The following is a 25931-nucleotide window of genomic DNA, read 5'->3' on the forward strand; positions in this document are numbered from 1 at the left end:
TGAGATTGTTGTGTCTGCAACAGGGAGGAGGGAGAGGGAGGAGGGGAGCAGCTCTGTGTTGTGTGAAGTCTCCAGAACAAGCAGAAAGCCCAGAGCCAATGTCAGTCGCACAGATGACAGAAAAGGGGGTGGATCCAGACTCCCCATTGTCGGTATGACTCTTCAAGAAAGTCTGTAGACCCTCCCACAGTTAATTAACTATTTTAACAGAAACTGTGCACGTCTCAGAGGGTAGGAAAGATTTTTAGATACTAGCAGCTTATAAGGATTAGGATCCCTCCACACCCTCCACTCTGTTTGTCTGAGCCTATGAAGAGGGGGTGTGTCACTTTCCTCCATTCAGCTATCAGATTTCACAGAGCTCCATGCTCTAGCTCCACAGTGTGTATGACATCAGATCATTGTCTCCTGCTTTCTGCTGCTGAGAGATGCTGTGTGAAGTGTGTGTTTTGGAACATTGTAGATATATGGCCGCAGATAAACAGGTACAACTTATGTGGGAGGATTTGTTTCATCTATGTGTATCATCTGAGGCTTGTCATTTCAGTGGGTATATTTAAGGGTTTACTACCACTTTAAAATATTTCCCCAATCAGTCCAGTGCCAGAATTTAAAACCAATCTCCATGTTTCCTGTCACTTTAAGGCCTCATGCACACTGGACTTTAAAATAACGTTATAAAAACACCAGTAGCTTTGCAGTGAGTTTTTCAACTTCATTCAACTTTTTTCAACGTTTTTGCAATAGCGGTTTTTAGTGTTTTTTTTTCAGGCCTCATGCGCACACACTTTTTACAGCAGCTGTTTTTGACTATGTGTCCATGCACCCTAGGATAAATGCTCATAAACCCTCAAAAACGTCGCTCACCTGCGTGTTTTATAATGTTTTTAATCCACTGAAAAAAAAAATTTTCTTAAAAAAAAATCCCAAAAAACGCTAACGCAGAAAAACACTAATAAACGCTAAAAAATACTATTGCAAAAAAGTTGAAAAACTCACTGTAAAGCTACTGACGTTTTTATAGCGTTATTATAACATCCAGTGTGCATGAGGCCTTAATAGTTTGTTTGGACCAAGCTGGTCCAAATAAACTATTTCCTTCATTAAGTGGTTCATTGGTGCTTACTGCTGTATGTAGCTTCAGCTACAGTGCCTTGAAAAAGTATTCATACCCCTTGACATTTTCCACATTTTGTCATGTTACACCCAAAAACGTAAATATATTTTATTGGGATTTTATGTGATAGACCAACACAAAGTGGCACATAATTGTGGAGTGGAAGGAAAACGATAAGTGTTTTTAAAATTTTTTTACAAATAAATATTTAGCCCCCTTTACTCTGATACCTCAAACTAAAATCTAGTGGAACCAATGGCCTTCAGAAGTCACCTAATTAGTAAATAGAGTCCACTTGTGCGTAATTTAATCTCAGTATAAATACAGCTTTTCTGTGAAGCCCTCAGAGGTTCGTTAGAGAACTATAGTGATCAAACAGCATCATAAATGCCAAGAAACACAACAGACAGGTCAGGAATAAAGTTTTGGAGAAGTTTTTAAAGCAGGGTTAGGTTATAAAAAAATACCCCAAGCTTTGAACATCTCACAGGGCACTGTTCAATCCATCATCTGAAAATGGGAAGAGTGTGGCACAACTGCAAACCTACCAACACATGGCCATCCACCTAAACTGACAGGCCGGGCAAAGAGAGAATTAATCAGAGAAGCACCCAAGATGGTAACTCTGGAGAAGCTTCAGAGACCCACAGCTTAGGTGGGAGAATCTGTCCACAGGACAACTATTAGTCGTGCACTCCACAAATCTGGCCTTTATGGAAGAGTGGCAAGAAGAAAGCCATTGTTGAAAGAAAGCCGTAAGAAGTCCTGTTTGCAGTTTGCGAGACGCCATGTTGGGGACACAGGAAACATGTGGAAGAAGGTGCTCTGGTCAGATGAGACCAAAAATTGAACTTTTTGGCCTAAAAGCAAAACGTTATGTGTGGTGGAAAACTAACACTGCACATCACCCTGAACACACCATCTGACCGTGAAACATGGCGGTGGCAGCACTATGTTGTGGGGATACTTTTCTTTAGCAGGGACCGGGAAGCTGGTCAGAATTGATGGGAAGATGTATGTGTATCAATACTTTTTCAAAGCAATGTACAATACAGTACACAGTGCTAGGTTCTGACTGTGAGACAGAGAATTCCTTTCATACACCTGCAACATAATAAGAGTCAGTCTAAGCAGTGCTCAGCCATTCATAGGTGGCTTTGTATTCTGTAAATGAGGCAGAGAGGTGGGGTGATGACATCATGCTCTCCCACCTAGCCAATCAGAGGACGTTTTGTATTCATTCACAGCAGTGTTAATTTCATCTACGAAAATATTTTTGTCATAATTTCCATCAGCTGCATGTGATGAAAATAAAACAAAAATAAAATTTGCATTAAGTCAATTGATGAAAACTATGACGGAATTAAATTCCAATTTTCGTCGACAAACGAGAAAGGAACGAAAATGTGAGGGAGGCATGTTTACCCACCTGAACTTCCACTTTCCTTGGAGCTCCACCTGTCTGTTAAAGCCTCAGCCCCCGAGATGCAGGCTCCCTTTGCCTGGCTGCTGCCTGGAAGTTCTGGAACAATGCCCTGCAAACCACATGGTGAGTGTTTCCCCTCCCAGCAAGGTAGCAGCCTCCCCAGACCAGAACTCTTCCCTGTGCACTCCCTCGGTCCCATTTACTTCCCCATCCCCACTACATGTTATTAGATTTTTACTCCAGGAGTATATAAGGAGTTTGGAAATTCTAGAGAAATGCCTAAAGTACTACTGCCTATAGGTAAAACTTTTTTTTTTCATTTTGGATAGAGAAAGGGAGGGTTATAACCCCTATCAGAATTTTTTTTTCACCATCTGTGTCCCATTGCAGAGATTAACCTTCACTTCCTGTCCCATAGAAAACAGGAAGTGAGGGAAAATCCCTGAAAACTAAGGGAATTTCTTGGGGTCTCCCAGGTCACCAGAACTAGTGGGGACTAAAACTAAAATGCCATTTTAGTCAAAAGACTGATGCCCCGTACACACGGTCGGATTTTCCGATGGAAAATGTCCGATCGGAGCGTGTTGTCGGAAATTCCGACCGTGCGTGGGCTCCATCGGACATTTTCCATCGGATTTTCCAACACACAAAGTTGGAGAGCAGGAGATAAAATTTTCTGACAACAAAATCCGATCGCGTCAATTCCTACCGTGTGTGGCCTGTTCCGACGCACAAAGTGCCACGCATGCTCAGAAGAAATTCCGACACGGAACAGCTCGTTCTGTTAAACTTAGCGTTCGCAATGGATACAGCACTCTCTTCTTCTTTATAATGTGACAAGAATTAAGTAGTTTTGCTGCTCATATTCACACACACTTCTCACAAACTTATTTTTTTGTTTTTTTATTGGGATTCCCTGAATACCGGTATATTGTTATTTGTCACATCTGACAGAATGTTTTTTTTTTTTTTTGGCTTTAAAGCCATTTTTGGTTTAGATTTTATGTTTGTATTTTTTCCAAGGCTGATCTTTGTTTAATGTTGTTTTTAGTTTGACTCCAGAATATTTTTGTGTGTGTTTTGTGTGTCAAGTTACCACAACACCATTGATATCTTTTATTATTTAATCTCAAGGAGATTGTTTGTTGTTGGTGTCCCTTGTTAATTTCACATTGTATATTTGAAATGTATCTGAATCCTCACAAACAAACTGTCCTTTTTGAAGTAAAACACACATAGGCAAGTATAATTCAAAACAAAAATCCTTTATTAAGGGCTCAGAACCAAACAAAGAGGGAGGCAACACTGGATAAACAGGAGAAATTAGCGAAGCCTGGGATCCCCAGGGCAGACATCAATTCTTGAACATCAAAATTGGTGGCCTGAGGAGTACATATGTAAGGGAGGGCAGTCTGGTCCAGAAGTCCCAGAGATCCGGAAAGCAGCAGATGACATCTGTGTCCCCAGGCTGTGGTACCACAAGAGGCTGCATCTTTTGCCAGACCAGACTGGATCCAGGGTCCTCACTTTCTGGTCTTCCTTCCACGCTTCATTCCGGGCTGTGGCTCTGCTGTTGGAGATGTGGCAGGAGGAGGAGTAGGACCTGGAGGAGGAGGAGGACTGGGAGGACCTGGAGGAGAAGGAGGAGGAGGAGTAGGAGGACCTGCAGGAGGAGGAGGAGAACCATCTGTGAGTTCGCAAAGGTGTGTCTGAGATGTAATTTGGCCCCTCATACCTTTATTAAGAGCCTCCAATATGAGCGACTCACACATGAGTTGTTGTCCCTCCTCCATCCTCTGCATTTTTGAGGCAATGATGGCAGCAATGTCCTCCTCCATGGTGTGTGGTGCTCCCAGGGCCTTTGTAGCCCTCCAAAAGAGGCCTATGGTAGCCTCCTCTAGGGCACTCCTCCTCCTGCCACTTTCTCTTTCCAGGTGTTGGGGAGGGACTGGAATATCAGGCAGGCGGCTCGGCCCGGCCACCTCCTGACTGAGACTTCCCTGTGTATGAAAAAGGGACATGGTTTTAGTTTTTGCATCATCAATCACAATCATAAATTAGTACTCCAAACTAACATCTAGTTAACATTGATTGGACAACCTGAACTATTTAGAGGAATGCTATACCTGGCTCAAGCTGGGCTCCTCCACATGTTTTTGCCTGGAAGGCCCAGGTTGGGCGTCAGAAGCCTCAGCTGGGGGGAAGGAAGCGTGGAAGGAAGACTGGAGAGTGATGACCTGGGTTCAGTCTGACCTGCCAGAAAATGCAGCCTGTCATAGTACCACATCCTGGGGACATAGATGTCATCTGCTGCTCCGGATCTCTGCGAATTCTGGACTTTCTGGCGCTCCCTCACATAAGTGCTCCTCAGGCCACCAATTAAGATCTTCAAAAATGTGATGTCTGCCGTGGGGATCACCTGCTTCACAATTTCCAACAATTTATCCAGTGCTGCCTTCCTCCTTGTTTGGTTCTTGTAATGTGGGTTGTTGATCTCCCACAGACATGGCAGCTCCCTTAACATATCAATGAATAGTGACATGAAGTCATTATCTTTTAATAAGATATCCATGTTCACTGCAAGACACAACACAAGACAAAGCCTAATGTTAGACAAAACTCTCCTAATCTTGTTACAATATAGGCCTCAATCTAGAAGCAGTATAGGCACAAGTTTGGCTCTTACCTTCGTTCTTACGATCGGTGCGTACAATGCTCCTTCGTCCACCCACAGATCGTACGTACTACGCACCCGTGTTACGATTTATACACACTGCGCATGTGTGTAACTCCGCCCGCCCCTGATGTTCTTTCTAGTCTATTCCCCGCCCCTTTTCGTTCGGCGCAGTGGGTGAAGAGCACATGGCGGAGTCAGAGCAGGTGCATGCTAATTATAGCAACGAGGAGGAGGAGGAGGAAAGCCCGGATCCGGACACGTCCCGATCCAGAAGGAGACGATTTAAGGCCACAAATATGTCCTTTGGGGAGATGTTGGAGATGGTGGACATCCTGAAGAAGGCCGACTATGACGGGAAGTATGGGCCTTACCCCAACCCCAATATCAGAAAGGCCAAGATCATGGCGAAAGTGGTCAAAAGTCTGCACAGGAATTTCGGGGTACGACGATCGAAAGATCAGCTCAGGAAGCGGTGGTCAGACCTCAAATTAAGAGAGCCCGAGCAGTAACGAAAGATCCGGAGAGTGCTGCAAAAAAGTAAGTAGTTGTGCTGTGTTCCTATTCTTTTTGTGTTTATTACGTTCATGCTGCTCCATATGCTTATCTTAATTGTACAGTTTAAAATGTTAATTATAATGTTCATGGGCCCATTATTTGTTCGTATCAAACATTTTTTTTTCGCCCTCTAAAACACCATTGTTTAGGCCATATGCATTTGCCAACATTTTTTAGGGCCTACTTGGATGCAAAATATTTGGTTGTGTAGATGGGTTTGTTACTAGAATGAAATGCAAACTAGACTCTGTGTAAGGAGAGGACACTGAGCAGCTGTTTTCGCATCTGGACACTGGAGCACTAGTGTGGGACACACCATTTTTATTAGGGGGCCACACAGGTGCTCCAGTGTATAATATAGGGGGGGGTCCATCTGTGAAGCTTGTACTAAACAGGTAAGTATTGCAGGTTGACAATGGACAATAAAAAAGCGACATCTTGGAACTCTGCTAAAATTGACAATTGTACCCCACTTCCAAGCAATGTTTCCTATTTATAGTTCTGCCATCAAATCAATGTGTGCTAATTATACCATTTTTGTTTTACATAGGGGAGAAAAGACTCGGAGGACACCCCTCATCCGAGGAGACCAGAGACCCCCCACCTGTGGAAGAAGGTGAAATACCCCCAACCCAAGTGGAGCAGGAGGAGGAAGAAGATGTGGTTGAAATTGGCACCACAACAGGTGAGTGTCTGCGACCACAGGCTCAGGTAAGAGATTGATGCTGGCAGATTTTTGATACCTGTTTTTGTTTGGTTTTTCTCTTTTTTAGGTGATCGTGATGTTAGGGATCGAGATCCTTTCATATCAGAAAGTGCCCAGATGCTGATCGGGGAGATTATGGGGTGTAATTTAGAAATGGAAAACATCAAGACAAAAATCAATGATGTGATTAAAAAAAATAATAACATCATTGATGTTTTGGGGCGAATTTAATACCCCACAAAATCACTTTTGTTTTTGTGTGGTACAATGTTTAAAATTTTTTTGCAATGTTTCGAAAAGCCAACTTTGGAGGATGCACACAGTGTGCCAATATGTGCTATCTGCCATCACGGGAGATCAATGGACGCGTTTTGGGGGTGCAAACCCTTCCTCAATAATAAAGTAGCTGTGAGGAAGGGGTTGCACCACCAAAACACGTCCCTTGATCCCCCGTGATGGCAGCTAGCACATGTTGACATTCGTAAATTGGTGTGCATCTTCCAAATTTGGCTTTTCAAGGGGTGATTTGACCCCATCTGAACGCAATATCAAACACAGTTCCTAAATACTGATGTCTGATATTGCCTTCAAGTTTTACCATATGTGAACTTTGTAAGTTCAAGTTTTTTGTCTTTCTTGTTGGTTTTACACAGGCCTGTTTTATCATAAATGCACATTTCTATTTTTGATAATGCCACCCCAAAAATTGTTATACAACAAACATGTTGGTTTGTTTTAAAAACCTTTTCTAAATGCACATGTGATTGTGCAGGTATTAATTAGTTTGTTAATCAAGAATGTGTGGTTTATTGTCTCAAAGCTACAACACTTTTGTCGTGATGTAATAGCTGTTTTCGGATAAAATGGTAGTTATTTCCTAATGGCAAATCCTCTTTGCACTACAAGAGCATTTTCATTGCAGTTTCAAGAGCACTTGTAGTATAAAAAGTGTATACGCCTTTAGTAAATAACAGCCAACAGTGCTTTGTATAAAGTTACACAATCACGCCATTTTCCGGACTCTCCACATTGCTGTCAGGCTCAGCTAAAACAAACACAAGCAGTAAATGTCCACAACGAATTTCTTTTTTTTAGCTTTTTTATTTGAAAAAGGCTTCACAAATTCGCAGGCATATTGATGGCCCCCCTACCCGCAAAGAACTCCAGGTATCGTAACCGGACATCACGGCACTCAGGGAGGGCAAGTCAGGACGGCCACTTTCAAGCGCCGTCAGTGTTGTTTCAGGGATCACTCCGGCCTCAGGCCCAACTGAGCCAGTATAGTTGGCCGAATGTTTCCGTAAAAAGTTATGGAGAATACAGCACGCCATGATTATATGATTAAGTTTATACTCCGCCATATGGATAGGTGTCAGAAATAGGCGGAACCGGCTGGCCAGGATTCCAAATGTGTTCTCCACCACTCTTCGGGCTCTGGCCAGCCGGTAATTAAAAACCCTCTGTTCCGGGGTGAGGGTCCTCATCGGGAATGGCCGCATAAGATGGTCCCCCAGCGCAAATGCTTCATCAGCAACGAACACAAATGGGAGTCCTTCCACATTGTCCTCTGGAGCTGGCAAGTCCAAGCTGTCATTCTGGAGATGCCTGTAGAACTCCATCTGGGCGATGACTCCACCATCGGACATCCGGCCATTCTTCCCCACGTCCACATACAAGAAGTCGTAATTAGCCGACACCACCGCCAACATCACAATACTATTGAACCCCTTATAGTTGAAATAGTACAACCCCGAGTTGGGTGGTGGGATGATGTGGACGTGTTTCCCATCAATTGCCCCTCCGCAGTTAGGAAAGTCCCACCGCTCGGCAAAGTGGGAGGCCACAGTCTGCCATTCCTGTGGCGTGGAAGGAAACTGTTGAGGGAAAAAAATAAATATTAATATTTTTGCTCAGAAACATGGCAAGCAGATTAGGCACAAACATTCTGGGGCAACCTCCAGATAGCATCTATTAAGGGGAATTTAACAACACCAAAGTATAAGGTACACCTATCATATTCCCCCCCCCCCTCTCATGGGCCATTTCTAACATTATAGGGGGGGGGAATCGTGGACAGGTAACCCTCTTCACTTCATTGAGAGATGAATGCCTAAATGCAGGGTATTACTTGGAACAGCCCCTCCTTAGTTACACTATTGGCAGCCCACTGGACAGGTAAGAAGTGTCTTAATACAAAGATATAAATACACACTGTACACATTTGAGCACATTTGGACATTCTGCTATTACCTATCAAGATAATAATAGGATCTAAAAAGTTTAAACACTACCATTGGAAAGTATACAGGCAGGCCCTTGCACTACATGCTTTGGGGAATTCATCCATAAATCTGACCACAAAAGAGATGGATATAGTGTGTATGGGTTTGGCAAAGTCAGCAGATAGATGATTGAGGATAGATAGAGAATTGGGATCAGCTGACTTAGCAGTTGGGGGAGGGAGGGTTACTAAAAATGATTTGGGGACACCACAAAAAATAAGCCTCTGCCACTCTGCCAGAATTTAAAGCTAAAATAACATTTCTAAACATTTTAGGGGGTGTTTGGGGTAAAGCACTACTATGGAGCTGATAAAATACATTGTTAAGTGACTACATGTGGTGAATATAGGGCCCGTAGAGCATGCTGGGGAGGTTAGTGAAGGACAATCTGTATGAAGGACCTAAAAAATGAATTACATAAAAATCCAGCATGCATGAGGACAAAGGGGACATTCACAGCATATTCCAATCATGGTAATTAGGGAACGAGGAAAGAAATACAATATATTAGCAAACATTAAATACAATAAAATGTGATATTAAAGGATAAAAATCTTACCTTCATATACTACTTCTGCAGGACCTGTATGATGGCAGAACAGGTCTCTGGGATGATGATACCCAGAGCCTGGGGGGAGATGCCTGTCGAGAACTTCAAGTCTTGCAGACTTCTCCCTGTCGCCAAATACCGCAGGGTAGCGACCAACCTCTGCTTCGGAGTGATGGCTTGCCTCATGCAGGTATCCTGCCTGCTAATATAAGGGGTCAGCGAAGCCAACAGACGGTGAAACACGGGGTCCGTCATCCTGAGAAAGTTCCTGAAATCATCAGGATTATTCTCACGGATCTCACGGAGCAAAGGCATATGAGAGAACTGGTCACGCTGAAGCAACCAATTCTTGGTCCATGAACTCCTCCCCACCCTGTTCATGGACTGGACTTGTGTCAAGGTCAGGACCCCAACACCAAGCCCCCGCACAGCACGAACTCTACGAGGAGTACACATACGCAACATGGCTAGAAAACGGTCGGCTGCTCAGAATGAAGTAACAGAACGCACTGAAGAACAGCAAGGCCTGTGAAGAGCGACCTGAAAAGCAGTAACGAACGAACAAGAATACAATGACTAAGTCACGCGGAACTTGCTTGCACGCACTGAAGAGTGCAACCCACAAGCACAAACTGAACGGCAGAAAACGATCTGAAAACCACGAGTCTGAAAAAGCGCGAATCGTCTCTCACCAAACTTTTACTAACACGAGATTAGCAAAAGGAGCCCAAAGGGTGCCGCGCTTGGTTCTGAACTGGCCTTTTCTAGTCTCGTCGTACGTGATTGACGTCACCGCGTTCTTGGTGATCGGAAATACCGACAACTTTGTGTGACCGTGTGTACGCAAAACAAGTTTGAGCCAACATCCGTCGGAAAAAAACCTAGGATTTTGTTGTCGGAATGTCCGAACAAAGTCCGACCGTGTGTACGGGGCAAAATTAACAATGGTGGGAACCACCATAAAAGGTGTAGTTTGAACTGTCAGAGATGTTACTGCTTACATTTTGGGGACAGATAAGTCAGAAAATAGTGCAGATATTGGGTAAAGAAGTGCAACACAGCAGTGGCAGATGTTTATTTTTGCAGTTTCTACTAAATAAACCTTGTGCTAGTGACCTACCAGAGTTGCAATTAAAACCTCTGAAGGGATTGCATCTATTTGCTCATTTAAGGTCCTAAGTACTGTATGTTCTGTCTAAAGATAAAGGCACGAAGAGATCATGTTCCAATAAAGTCCATACTTTCAAAGGTTTTTGCAAATGATAACAACACTTCTAATTCTATCCACACACATTGTGTGTCCATGTACATAGGTGGGGCTGGTGTATTGGTGGTCAGATTTTGTATGTTAGCCTTATGCTCAAAGTACAGGAGGGGAGCTGAAGTCTAACAGTTTTTAGTACCAATTTTATAGCTACATAAAACAAATGCTTTTGACCTACTGCCTATCTACTTACTTGCCTGACATTCCAAAGTACCATACTTTCTTGTTGCTTTTAAGCAACACGGGGGGTGAGATTTTAAACTTTTGAGCTGGGAAACTCTGCAAAGAATTTTTTATAGCTTTGAAAGTTACTGTTGCTTTATGTGAAATCCTTTCATCGCATATCACCAGCAGAATTCTGTGGGGCTCTGCCTTTTGCATTGCTTGTATTTCAAGTGTTTTCCTTTTTTCTTTTTGTATGAATAAATCCTGTAGCTGGATACAGACACCGAAGGCATAGAGTATGAGTAACGCTCTTAATAATAAATTGTCTCTGGCTAAATCCCTCGATCAGGCTGCATTACTTTGAGCCAGTCTTTGAAAACTCATCTTAAAGAATATTTTGTTGTTGAATTACGTATGATGAATTGCACATAATAGAACAAATGATGCTAAAGTGGTTATTTTGGAGATGTGCGTTACAAACTTCAGGAGATAAAAAAATAACACGTCATAAATAAAAGGGCAATTCACACAGACAAAGATTGTACTCTTTGTCTGTGGCTTTGTTTAGTTGGTTACCAGTACAGCCATTGTCAAGCTCCAACAACTGCCAGAGCATTTACAGTATATACATCTACCTGTATAGGTTCTGAGGTAAGGTTGATTGTAGTGGCAGCCAACCAGACCTAATGGCTTCTCCCTTCAATATCCTCTGTGGCTAGCCCCTGTATTTTAGTAAGAGCTGCAGGTGTCCAAATGTATCCAATTCCCTCTTGAACTTCTTGATAATTTAATGATAAAGTAGCTAGCTCCTACATATTTTGTAAAATTAAAATTTTTATCAAGTATTTAGCAGTGTACTTATAAAGTATAAAACATTGTATTATGGTTGAAAAATAACCGTCACAAAAAAAGCATCACCTGCGACTTGTAAAGCATATTCCTCATGCTAATTTAAATACAGGATACATATTAAATATAAACATGTAAAGATTTGTTCCAACAAGAACCCAATGGATGAAAAAGTGGAAACCTACACCATCACCAAGAAAACATACAGAGGTAAAGGACCATGAAATATGGAAACAAATGCTCCAGAGACATTCACAGAAGTCAATAACTGAGCATCATGAATATCACTATTTCAGTACATGGCACTTGCGCTAAGGCTACAAAATCCAATTTCTCTTAATCAGAAGCACTAGAAATTAAATTAATAAAAAGGGAGCACCTTGTAAGCCAAGACCTTCCAGGCTGCAATGGTAGGAGCTAATCTTCCAGGACAGTTTAATCTGTTTCCTAACATAAAAAGGCAACTATGTAAGTAAGATATGGATGTCTCTGGTTTTAACTAATTGATCTACCAAACTTGGAAGACACATACTTATGGAAGGAGCAGGGGGAATAGTAGTGATCAAGTTAATACAATTCAAAATGTCCATCTAGTATTGTGTAATGAAGGCAATTAGCACGGACACATGAACAATGCCAACATGAGAAGGATTGATCCCTATAAATCATTGCACGTTTACAGTAGCTGGAGTCAAATTGATTCTATGTAACAAATTATAGTGAAATAATGGATCCCTGGCAGATACTTGTCTGGTAAAGGGGGCCTCCCACATGTCGTCCCAATCGTCATTATCCAGCTTCGGGATATCATTCACCCATGTCATTCGGCATACCTGTAGGAGTCTACTCCTTTCTGGAAACAATTGTTTATATATGGTATAGCTCCTATATATTTTGGATTGTGTTTTTACTTACTCCAAATGAGCACCCCTGTTCAAAATTTATCTTAAAGTGTCATGGATATACAAACCTCCTCTTGGAAGCAAGTGCAACTATACATTTACTTAAAGTGACAAGTCACTAGGGGAGTGCTAAAGACAAATGTCAGCAGTTATTTTCAATTTAAAAAATCAAAGATTCAGTAATTTAGGATTGCTCAAATATTTGCATTCAGATCTGTCTAATCAATACATTTAAGAAAACAGATAATTGGGATTTGTTTGCAGTTCTCAGTTTTGATGGGTTAGCTTAACGTTAAGTATAAGTGACTGGTAGACATTCCATGGTATAGGTGGGTTCTGGAGCAGCAGCACATCTTTCTGTTGCTTGATCAGCCTTCCCATCTCTTATGCAATGACCAGGTTAGGGTCAGATATTCCCTGTGCAAAAAAAGGACAATGCAGCCCATAACAGCTGGAAACATCGAATAGTCAGGCTAGCATTCTATCTTGTTCTTATTGCTGCCTAGAAAGGCCATAATTGGCCACTGTTGATCAATGTTTTGTATTTTTCACTTGAGTGTAGGCAAAAAAAAAGATAATAAAAAAGCACATTTAAGTACATTTATGAACACTATCACCAGAACACCTTTGGGTCTGTCAAACAGAAATAAGATTCCTAGAGCTGTAGAAATTTAAATACGTCTATTTGCCATCTGTTTCTCAGGCAGAAGTACTATGCATGTGTAACTCCTTTTATATGTGATCACGTGACCAGGTAAATTGAATACATCCAGATCTCGAAATAGAAGAGCAATAATATGTCAATTGCACTCTCAATCAAAATGGCCAAACGCATAACAACTGAATTTGGCAAATACAGCTGAAACAAATCTTCCATAAATGTTCATTGTTCTGTAGCAATGATTAGAGAGATTGGGTATCAATTGGCATGTTTTCTGTGATATTATTGGTTCTACATTCAAACTGTAGCATATGCATCTTAGTGTAGTCAAGACTTGGACTAGGAGGATACACAAGAATGCATGCCAGAATACCTAATAAAAGTGATCCTGTTACTATAGCTAACAGTATTATATTAAAAGATAATCTAATACACCTGTAGTTATGGTTACTATTGCCTTCTCTGAGCAATGATTTTATTTAACCGCTTCAGCCCCAGAAGATTTTACCCCCTTCCTGACCAGAGCACTTTTTGCGATTCAGCACTGCGTCGATTTAACTGACAATTGCACTGTCGTGCGACGTTGCACCCAAACAAAATTGACATCCTTTTTTTTCCCCACAAATAGAGCTTTCTTTTGGTGGTATTTGATCACCTCTGCGGTTTTTATTGTTTACGCTATAAACAAAAAAAGAGCGACAATTTTGAAAAAAACGCATTTTTTTTTTTACTTTTTGCTATAATAAATATCCCCCAAAAATATATTAAAAAAAATATATTTTTTTCCTCAGTTGAGGCCAATATGTATTCTTCTACATATTTTTGGTAAAAAAAATAAAAAATTCAATAATAAAAAATTCAATAAGCGTATATTGAATGGATTGCACAAAAGTTATAGCGTCTACAAAATAGGGGATAGATTTATAGCATTTTTATTATTATTTTTTTTTTTACTAGTAATGGCGGCGATTTTTATCGTGACTGCAACATTATGGAGGACACATCGGACAATTTTGACACTTTTGGGACCATTGGCATTAATACAGCGATCAGTGCTATAAAAATGCATTGATTACTGTAAAAATGTCACTGGTAGTGAAGGGGTTAACACTAGGGGGCAATCAAGGGGTTAATTGTGTTCCCTAGTGTGTATTCTAACTTAAGGGGGGAGGGGACTGACTAGGGGAGATGACAGATCGCTGTTCATACTTTGTATGAACAGACGATCTGTCACTTCTCCCCTCAGAGAACTGGGATCTCTGTGTTTACACACAGAGATCCCGGTTCTCGCTACGTTGCGAGCGATCGTGGGAGCCCGGTGGTCATCGAGACCCCTGGGCACTTGCATCGGCTCCGGGGGGGCGAGCTGCGGGCGCACGCGCGCCCCTGGTGGCCACCAGAGGGAGTGGCGTAACATGGCTGAGCCATTTTGCCGCAGTGCAACTGCGGCGGCTGGTCGGCAAGCGGTTAAAGCATCCCTGTTGCAAAACCTAAAATAGAAATGAAGGTTTCTCTGTAAAGAAGCAATATATTATAATTACATGTCCTGTCTACATCACTGATCGTCACTCTCCTCGAAAGTTAATATCAGGAGAATCCTTTTCATCCGACACTTCTGGAAATGTTGGATTCCTGGTCCCTGCTTAGTGCTGCCAGCCTTTACTTTGCTACTCCTGCAGTGATGTAGAGGCTGGCAGAAGGAACACATCTCTAGGCAGTGGACCAGGAATCCAACAATCTCTTAAGTGTGTTAGATGAAGATTATCGGCAGCATAGCTCTTGAGTGAAGATGGGCAGTGGAAAAGGGAGGTATAAAATTCTTTCTTTATGAGGAAATCTTCTTTTCCTAATAGTGTGACAAGGTCACAGAAACCCAATGAGTTAAAGGCAGCAAAAAAAGAGAGAGAAAAAGAATTTGACAACTTTTGGGTGTTAGATTCTTCCCTTTTTGCTGCTGCTGCCCCCTCCCACCACTGTTTGAGCAGTTTCTTAAATTTGTCCCCTGAACACAGCCTTGCAATATCACATCTGACAGTGCTAAGGGTTCCTGCTGAGTGCTGCCAGCCTCTACTGTGCTACTGTGTCCTTCAGTGACATAGAGACTGGCAGGAGACCAGGAATCCAACAGTTTCAGAAGTGTGGTGGATGAAGATTATCCAGGCACCATAGTTCTTGAAATGAGTGAAGATGGGCAGCAGAACAGGTAGGTATAAAATATTTTCTTTATGAAGAAACCTTTTTTAATTGTGTGACAGGGTCACTAAAATGAGAAGTGAGTTAAGGACAGAAACAAAATAAAATAAAAAATAGAGAAGAGAATCCAACAGTTTTACAGTTTTTGGGGTGTTCGATTATTCTTTTTTCCCAGCTGCTGCCCCCCCTCCCACCACTGCTGTTTCAACAGTTTCTTACAGTTGCCCCTTGAACAAAGCTTTGCAATATCACATCTGACAGTGTTAAGGGTTCATTGTCCCTGCTCCCAGCCTCTACTTTTTGTACTTTGTGTTCCAGTGACATAGAGGCTAGCAGAAGGAACCCAGCGCTAGGCAGGAGACCAGGAATACAACACTTTCAGAAGTGTGGTGGATGAAGAAGATTATCTAGGCATCATAGCTTGAAATTAGTGTAGGTGGGAAGTGAAACAGGCAGGTATAACATTTTTTTCTTTATGAAGAAACCTTTTTCTAATCGTGTGACAGGGTCACTGAAACCTGATGAGTTAAAGAGTTTGTTAACCCCCCCCCCCCCCCCCCCCAAAAAAAAACAAAAAAAAAAACATCCTGCATGTTATACAGCACAGTGATTGTGCTGTGTCATTTGGCCCCCTGTAATACCTGGCTGATCCTGCCAGTTTCTACCCTCCCCTCTCTGCGCTGACTCCGATCCATCAGGGCTGCAGAGCTCTGATGCCGGAGTCGGTACATGCCTCCGTCATAGGCAGCCCTGCTCTCTGTTTCCTGTGTCCTTTCCCCCCTCCTCCCCCTCTGAGTATCTGCTCGTGAAAGCGCCTGACCCCCCCCCCCCCCGCGCTCCTGCTGCTCTCATAGTTAACAATAAAAGCCCCCATACCCTCTGTATTAGAACAAGAATTTCCCCTGTGTCTGTGTTATATCATAAATATGCTTATCTGTACTGATAATACAGCGTCTTCTTGCAATCATGTGACTCCTTGGCTCTTGGCTCTCTGTCTCGCCTCTCTCCTCTCCAGCTGACGTCAGCTGCAGTGCTCAGCCCCACCCACTTGAACTGTCAGCTAGGCAGAGGACAGGAGAGAGGAGGCAACTGATCGCAGGAAGACGGTGTGTTATCAGTACAGATAAGCATATTTATGAAATAACACAGACACTGGGGAACTTGTTATAATACAAAGGGGGTAGGAGCTTTTTATAGAAGTGGCTTAACAACCACTTTAATGGCAGCTGCAAAAAAATGAGAGAAGAGAATCTGACAGACTTGGGGTGTTACATAGTTAGTCAGGTTAAAAAAGGACACAAGTCCATCTAGATCAACCAAAAAAAAAAAAAAAAATACAATCCCATATACAAAATCCTTGATCCAGAGAAAGGCAAAGAACTCCGGAAAAGCATGCTCCAATTTGCTACAGCAGGGGAAAATTGCCATCCTGATCCCCTGAGAGGCAATTAGATTTTCCCTGGATCAACTTTACCTATAAATGTTAGTACCCAGTTATATTATGTACATTTAGGAAGGAATACAGGCCTTTTTTTTAAAGCAATCTACTGAGCTTGCCAGAACCACCTCTGGAGGGAGTCTATTCCACATTTTCACAGCTCTTATTGCGAAGAAACCCTTTCGTATTTGGAGATGACATCTTTTTTTCCTTTAGACTAGGTCTCTCTAAACTACAGCTCTCCAGCTGTTGCGCAACTACACATCACATGAGGCATTCTAAAACTCTGACATTCACAGACATTACTAGGCATGATGGGAATTGTAGTTCCTGAACAACTGGAGGGCCATAGTTTGGAGACCCCTGCTTTAGACGTAAAGAGTGCCCCCTTGTCCTTTGTGATTATCTTAAAGTGAATAATTCAACGCCAAGTTCACTATATGGACCTCTTATGTATTCATACATGCTGATCATTAATCTCCTCTTCTCAAGAGGGAATAGGCTCAGTTCCTCTAATCTTTCCTCATAGCTGAGCTCCCCCCTGCCTCTTATTAGTTTGGTTGCCCTTCTCTGCACTTTCTCCAGATCCCCGATATCCTTTTTTCGAACTGGTGCCCAAAAGTGAACTGCGTATCTTGCTAATGAGGTCTGAACTGAGGTCTTGCTAATGATTTTTACAGGGGGAAAAAATCTCTCTCTCTCTCTGGAGTCCATACCTCTCTTAACCACTTGACCACTGGGCACTTAAACCCCCTTCCTAACCAGACCAATTTTCAGCTTTCGATGCTCTCACACTTTTAATGACAATTACTCAGTCATGCAACACTGTACCCATATGAAAGGTTTGTCCTTTTTTTCACACAAATAAAGCTTTCTTTTGGTGTTATTTAATCACTGTTGTTTTTTAAATTTTTTGTGCTATAAATCAAAAAAGACTGAAAATTCTGTAAAAAAAAAAAAAATTCTTTGTTTCTGTTAAAATTTATGGCAGAGTATTCGCAGAGTACTGCAGAGTATTGGGAGTACTGCAGAGTATGGGCACTGAGCAGCGCTGTGGGCACTACAGATCCAGCCCACAGTGCTCTTGCAAATGATCTCTCCCCTCTCCCCCTGCACTGTACAGATCGGTACAAAGAGGGGAGGTAGGAACCGGCGTCATGTAATGTAATTGTTTACAAGTGATCGCTCCATCATTTGCTATCAGCGACCGCTTACTGTGATCCGTGATGCGCTGGGTCTTTGGGACCTGGCGGTCACGAATGTTCCCCGGTGCGCACCCCAGGGGGCGCGCGGGAGCAAGATTTTGGGAGTACGTCTATGGCGCCCTCCCAGAATAAGCCGACCGCGCTGTAGCCATCTTTCGGCTATGGCTATGGCCTGATCGGCAAATTGTTAATACAGGAAAGGACTTTGCTCGCTTTGGAAACCGCAGCTTGGCATTGAATGCTATTATTGAGCTTATGATCTACGGAAACTCCCAGATCCTTCTCCACCATTGATTCCCCCAGTTGTACTCTCCCTGGTATGTATGATGCATGCATATTCTTAGCCCCTAAGTGCATAACTTTACATTTATCAACATTAAACCTCATTTACCACTTAGTTGCCCAATTAGACAGTGCATTGAGGTTGGCTTGTAAATTGGAGACATCATGTAAGGATGTTATTCCACTGCATAGTTTAGTGTCATCTGCAAAGACAGAAAGTTTACTTTTAATCCCAGACTCTATATCATTTATAAAAATATTAAAAAGTAAGGGTCCCAGCACTGAACCTTGGGGTACACCACTGATAATAAACCATTCAGAATAAGAGTAATGCCCAGTACACAAGGTCGGACATTGATCAGACATTCCGACAACAAAATCCATGGATTTTTTTCTGACGGATGTTGGCTCAAACTTGTTTTGCATACACACGATCACACAAAGTTGTCCGAAAATCCGATCGTTCTGAATGCGGTGACGTAAAACACGTACGTCGGGACTATAAACGGGGCAGTAGCCAATAGCTTTCGTCTCTTAATTTATTCTGAGCATGCGTGGCACTTTGTGCGTCGGATTTGTGTACACACGATCAGAATTTCCGACAACGGATTTTGTTGTCGGAAAATTTTATAGCAAGCTCTCAAAATTTTTGTGTTCCTATGGAATTCCTATGGAAAATGTGTGAAGAAGCCTACACACGGTCAGAATTTCCGACAACATGGTGCTATCACACATTTTCCATCTGAAAATCTTATCGTGTGTAAAGGGCATAAGAGTCATTAACCACTACTCCCTGAATTCTGTCTTTTAGCCAGTTTTCTATCCATTTACAAATCAATCTTTCCAAACCTGTAGACTTTACCTTACACTTTAGCCGTGTGTGGGGAACTGTGTCAAATGCTTTTGCAAAATCCAGATATACCACGTCCACAGCCACCCCTCTGTCCAAGGTTTTACTTACCTCCTCATAAAAAGAAATCAGGTTTGTTTGACACCTTCTGTCTTTCATGGATCCATGCTGTCTGTTGCCTAAAATATTTTTTTCCAGCAAGAACTCATCTATGTGGTCTTTTATTAAGCTCTCCAGTATCTTCCCAACTATAGCAGTTAAACTAACAGGTCTATAGTTATTTGGTAAAGACTTTGATCCCTTTTTAAATATAGACCCCACATTCGCCCTGCGCCAATCCAGTGGTACCGTTCCAGTCGTTAATAAGTCCCTAAATATTAGAAACAATGGCCTTGAAATGACAGCTCAATTATTTTAGGATCAGAGGGTGGATGCCATCTGGTCCATGTGCTTTATCCACCCTTATTCTGTCTGAATATTTCTGGACCATATCACTTTTGAGCCATTGTGGATCATTTGGGGCTATGTCACTACCACCCCCATTATGGACATGAGCTCCCCCATGCTCCTTTGTATACACAGAGCTGAAGAAAGTATTTAATAAATTTGCCTTTTCTTTGTCCCCATTCACCCACCTGACCTTTATACTATTCATATATTTGAAGAATTTTTGGGGGTTTGTCCTACTATCTTTTGCAATCTGTCGTTTGTTTTTTACATATTCTGTTATATTCTTTGTAACGTTTAAATGATGATAGTGTTTCCTCATTTTTATATTTTTTAAAAGCTCTTTTTTTATTATTTATAACCATTTTAACTTTGGCTGTGAGCCACATAGGCTTTATTTTTAGCCTTTTAAACGTATTGCCCATGGGAATATACTTTGCAGTGAGTTTACATATAGTCATTTTGAAAATTCCCATTTCTGTTCTGTGTCCATTGATGCCAATATTCCCTCCCGGTCTAAGTCCTGGAGAGCAGCCCTCATCCTTGGAAAAATTGCTCTCCTAAAGTTAAAGGAGAAGTCCAGCCTGAGCTTGTTTGGACGGGCTTCTCTGTGAGAACTGAGCCATTGACGCTGTTCTATCGCTCGATTCTCAGTGTAGAGGCGGCGGGGGACAGATGCAGCGTTCCGATGCTGCATCCACCTAGGTAAGTTTAAATGGGCCAAAAAAAACAACCCCATACTTCTCTTTAAGAGTTTTTATCTTTCCCGTATGTGTTTGTTGCTTACAGCTAAAATTAAATGAAATCATGTTATGGTCACTGCTACCCAGATGTTCTTTTATATGAACATTGGTAATAAACTGTGCATGGTTTGATTCTTCTCTCTGCTCCCCTCCTCCCACCAATGCTGTTTCATCAGCCCCCTGAACACAGCTTTGCAATATCACATCTGACAATGCCAAGGCTGTTTTGAAGAGATGCAGCAGCATAACTAAGCACTCAGCATAGGCAAAACATCCTACATTTTCAGATGGAGATATTATGTGATCTGTTTATAAATGTTTTCACACAACTTTTCATCCAAAATTTACACATTTGTTAACTTGATCTCATTGGAAAAATGTGTGAGTCTTGGTCGAAAGTTTTGAGAAAACAGTTTAAATAGACCAGTGTTTGTAAACCTTTATTAGACACTCAAACTTGTTCCACTTGTTCTGCCGAGAGCTGGTTAACACATAGTAGAAGCCTTAAACCTCAGCAGTCCTCTTTTGACTTGAGTGTATTTCCCTTGTTTCCACTCTCCCATGAATATCTTATCAGGCTATATTTATAATACACATTCTTTTTATAACAACCATTCTTAAAATGCATCGTTTTAAGGAAGTATTCTGTTGAATTATTTAGGGACATACGCTGAAAGCACTTTACAATCTATTTTTACTATTTGTTTAGTGCTACATCAGTCAGCAGTGAAGTAGTACATTTATACAGACTCTATATCTAGGAACACAAACTCTAAAGGCACAGTATGAATGATTTCTTTATGTCAGCCACTGGGTGTCACTGTTGTCTTTTATTCAGTTTTATCACAGAACTAACAAATTATTTCATGAGCAGGTCTCTGCTTCCTACTGTTGATCTTTAAATGGTATTGAAATGCTTTGCTATTAACTTGTAGCTGAACATTGTTTCTCAAGTAAATACTTTTGTTTATCTCTAGATATAACTACTTATCCACACTGGAAATAAAACAACTTCCTATACCAGATTTGGCCGCTCAGAACTGCCTTGTGATTACTTGGGTGACGAACAGGCAGAAGCACTTAAGATTTGTAAAGGAGGAGCTCTACCCACATTGGTCAGTCCGAACACTTGCAGAATGGCACTGGGTGAAGGTAGGTTAGGTATATTTGTCATAAAACCATATGATTTCATTTATTCCTTTATTTAACTATAAGTTGCATTATACAAACCAAGACAGAGGTATTGCATGATACAATTACTTAAGCAGGCTGAATAAACCTCATCAGAGCTACGAATACAGCTTAACAAATTGGAGGATACAAAATACGAATTCCAAGTCGGACAATTTTAAACAAAACAGAGGGCAGCGTGGTAGACATCTCCAAAGTTCTCAACCTATATAGAAGAGCCCTACCTTAGTAATGCAACCTTGTGGAATATAAAGTGAGCTCCCCCGGTGGCCAGTAAAACCCAATAGGGGTGCAGGGACTAAAGGACAGAATCAGGTACATACAAACAGCAAGGAAACTGCAAAGGTGACGTTTCCAAGCTAAATGGGAAAATACATACGGTATAGGGAGAACAACAGGAGAAGGGAGGGGGTTGGGAAGGAAGGAAGGGATGGAGAAAGTAGAAGGGAAGCAAGCGCAGAAGGGAGAGACAAGGGCACATGCCCTAGAACAGGAGGAAAAGTGAAAGAAATGAGGAGCCAAAGAGAGACATTGAGAACCGGAAAAGCGAATTCTCTCACCCAGAGCCTTGTAACGAGTCCCCAGAAAATCAGCCGAGTTGCAAGATCTCCTTTCATCCGTGAAAACAAAATATTGTCATGGTCTCCAACTGTCATGAAAGGACTCATCCCAGTTATAGAGGGAGGCTGTAAGGTCTTCCATGTTCTTGAGTTCATTGATTTTAGACAACCAGATTGACTTCAAGGGTGGGTGCACAGACCTCCAACACAAGGCTGCATTTAGTAGCTGAATGGTAAGAGAGCTCCACAATATGATTTGTGTTTCAAATTTCAGCTTAAAGTAGTATTTTGCTTTTAATAAATAAAAAAGTAATCCCAGTTTTGCAGAATCGTAGATGAAATGGGAAAAGCTGGTTAGATCACCAACTGAGTAGTTCCCAAGGGGGGCTGTGTATGCTTAGCTGAAGAAAGCATCCAATTCCGAGTGCTGTAGGTATCTTAGAATGACTCTCAGCTGTTCAGTGAAGTCCAGCCAAAGGGACCTGCCACGGGACAAAGGAGGTGTACTACAAATTTACATATCTATCTACATATCTACAGTATCTCCAGCAAACACACTTAGATGTGGTGGCAGCATTAGTTTTCTTTTTTGAGCATTCTTTTTCTTTTATTTTCAGCTGGTGATCCTGCCATTCTGTTGTCATTAAAAAAAATACTGGTAAGCTGTAATACAGTCAGGTCCATAAATATTGGTACATCAACACAATTCTAATCTTTTTGGCTCTATACACCACCACAATGGGTTTAAAATGAAACAAACAAGATGTGCTTTAACTGCAGAATTTCAGCTTTAATTTGAGGGTATTTACATCCAAATCAGGTGAACGGTGTAGGAATTACAACAGTTTGTATATGTGCCTCCCACTTTTTAAGGGACCAAAAGTAATGGGACAATTGGCTGCTCAGCTGTTCCATGGCCAGGTGTGTGTTATTCTCTCATTATCCCATTTACAAGGAGCAGATAAAAGGTCCAGAGTTCATTTCAAGTGTGCTATTTGCATTTGCAACCTGTTGCTGTCAACTCTTAATATGAGATCCAAAGAGCTGTCACTATCAGTGAAGTAAGCAATCATTAGGCTGAAAAAACAAAACAAACCCATCAGAGAGATAGCAAAAATACTAGGTGTGGCCAAATCAACTGTTTGGAACATTCTTAAAAAGAAAGAACGCACCGGTGAGCTCAGCAACACCAAAAGACCCGGAAGACCACGGAAAACAACTGTGGTGGATGACCGAAGAATTCTTTCCCTGGTGAAGAAAACACCCTTCACAACAGTTGGCCAGATCAAGAACACTCTCAAGGAGGTAGGTGTATGTGTGTCAAAGTCAACAATCAAGAGAAGACTTCACCAGAGAGAATACAGAGGGTTCACCACAAGATGTAAACCATTGGTGAGCCTCAAAAACAGGAAGGCCAGATTAGAGTTTGCCAAACAACATTTAAAAAAGCATTCACAGTTCTGGAACAACATCCTATGGACAGATGATACCAAGATCAACTTGTACCAGAGTGATGGGAAGAGAAGAGTATGGAGAAGGAAAGGAACTGCTCATGATCCAAAGCATACCGCCTCATCAGTGAAGCATGGTGGTGGTAGTTTCATGGTGTGGGCATGTATGGCTGCCAATGGAACTGGTTCTCTTGTATTTATTGATGATGTGACTGCTGACAAAAGCAGCAGGATGAATTCTGAAGTGTTTCAGGCAATATTATCTGCTCATATTCAGCAAAATGCTTCAGAACTTATTGGACGGCGCTTTACAGTGCAGATGGACAATGACCCGAAATATACTGCGAAAGCAACCAAAGAGTTTTTTAAGGGAAAGAAGTGGAATGTTATGCAATGGCCAAGTCAATCACCAGACCTGAATCCGATTGAGCATGCATTTCACTCACTAAAGACAAAACTGAAGGGAAAATGCCCCAAGAACAAGCAGGAACTGAAGACAGTTGCAGTAGAGGCCTGCCAGAGCATCACCAGGGATGAAACCCAGCGTCTGGTGAAGTCTATGCGTTCCAGACTTCAGGCTGTAATTGACTGCAAAGGATTTGCAACCAAGTATTAAAAATTGAAAGCTTGATGGATGACTGTTAATCTGTCCCATTACTTTTGGTCCCTTAAAAAGTGGGAGGCACATATACAAACTGTTGTAATTCCTACACCGTTCACCTGATATGGATGTAAATACCCTCAAATTAAAGCTGAAAGTCTGCAGTTAAAGCACATCTTGTTTATTTCATTTCAAATCCATTGTGGTGGCGTATAGAGCCAAAAAGATTAGAATTGTGTCGATGTCCCAATATTTATGGACCTGACTGTATGTACATTTTTTGGCTTTGTTTTTAATACCACTTTAAAGGGTAAGTTTGCCTCTGTATGAAAATGTGATATCCAACAAAGGGCCTCAGTAATTCAAAAAACATTTTTCAGTGGAGAGAAATTGAGATTACTTAAGATGATATTCCTGTAGGCCAAGTGTGACTTCCCTGAAGCCTAGCCAAAAAGCTTCCCATCAGTGACATCCGCCGCATCCTTCTAGAATGTGAGATCCGTTTGTCATGTCCCCTTTTTCTCAAATCATCTTCCAGGGCAAAATTAAGAGAAGGCTTCTCCCACCTAGAAGCTGGGAACACATCATCCAACATTATATAAAAAAGAACAGCATACCCCTGAGCCTCAGTTATTTGTTGTTCCTCCTGGCTGAACAGGAGCTTCAATAGTTTGTCATCTTATCTATGCTTTAAGCCATTGTGCTAGTTGCAGGGGCCTCCATGTATGTGCTTCCCTGTGATTCCAGGGAAAGTAGACTTGGAGGGTGTTAGGGTTGTCCCGATACCACTTTTTTAGGACCGAGTACAAGTACCGATACTTTTTTTCAAGTACTCGCCGATACCGATTACCGATACTTTTTTTTTAATGTCACGTGACAGAGTTTTTTTTTTCATTTTTTTTTTTTTTTTTTAACAGTGCTTGCTTTTTTTTGGGGGGGGGGGGGAGGGGGTGAACGTTGTATGTGTGTGTTATTTTTTTTTTTTTACAATTTTTATTTTTTACAATAATATTTCTTTTATTCTTTATTGTTTTTTTTTTTTTTTTTTTTAATCAGCCCTTTTGGGGGGCTTTGGTGAGATATCAGGGGTCTTAACAGACCTCTGATATCTCCCCCTTGAGACAGAGAAAGAGACAGAGGATAGAGAATCCCCAGTCCCTTTCTCTGCAGCGTCAGCTGCACTGACAATGAATGGAGAGAAGACCGCAGCTTCTCTCCATTCATAAACTGACACATCGTAATCACAGAAGATTACAATGTTTCAGTTATGTGAATGGACAGAGTCAGCTGACTCTATCCATACACAAAGGAAGGAGGGGGAGGACGGAGGAACTGAAGGGGAGAACGGAGGGGACAGATAAGAGCAGAATGGAGGGGACAGATAAGAGCAGAACGAGGGGACAGCGGAGAGGGACAGATAAGGACAGATAAGAGCAGAACGGAGGGGACAGCTGAGAAGGACAGAGGAAAGGAGGGGGCATGGAGGAGGATGCAGTGACAGTCAGCTGTGAGAGATCACCGCTGTATGTCACTAAAGCTGGTGAAAGCCGCTGGGGGAGAATCTTGTAACTCCCCCACGCGCCGATCACAGCTGACAGTCAAGGTATCGGGGAGGCATCGGGAGCATTTGCCCGAGTACAAGTACTTGGGCAAATGCTCGGTATCGGTGCCGATACCGATACTAGTATCGGTATCGGGACAACCCTAGAGGGTGTGCATATCAGGGTTTTCTCTAGGCTATTTTGTTTGTATCCTAGTTTCTGGACATTTCCTCTCCATCACCTTTTTGGTGTTCCTCAAGGTTCCTTCTCTGCTG

General features: G+C 41.9%; 1 protein-coding gene across 2 annotated transcripts in view; it reads left to right on the plus strand.

Annotated features, from left to right (window-relative positions):
- Nucleotides 1-25931, plus strand: part of METTL4 (methyltransferase 4, N6-adenosine) — a 405343-nt gene that overhangs the window by 142106 nt on the left and 237306 nt on the right. For both annotated transcript variants that reach the window (XM_073631432.1, XM_073631431.1), the window contains one exon: nucleotides 21290-21464. In XM_073631432.1, coding sequence (XP_073487533.1) covers nucleotides 21290-21464 — 175 coding nt within the window. The remainder of the gene's footprint in view (nucleotides 1-21289; nucleotides 21465-25931) is intronic.

Source organism: Aquarana catesbeiana, linkage group LG05 (assembly GCF_042186555.1).
Source record: "Aquarana catesbeiana isolate 2022-GZ linkage group LG05, ASM4218655v1, whole genome shotgun sequence".
Taxonomy (NCBI): domain Eukaryota; kingdom Metazoa; phylum Chordata; class Amphibia; order Anura; family Ranidae; genus Aquarana; species Aquarana catesbeiana.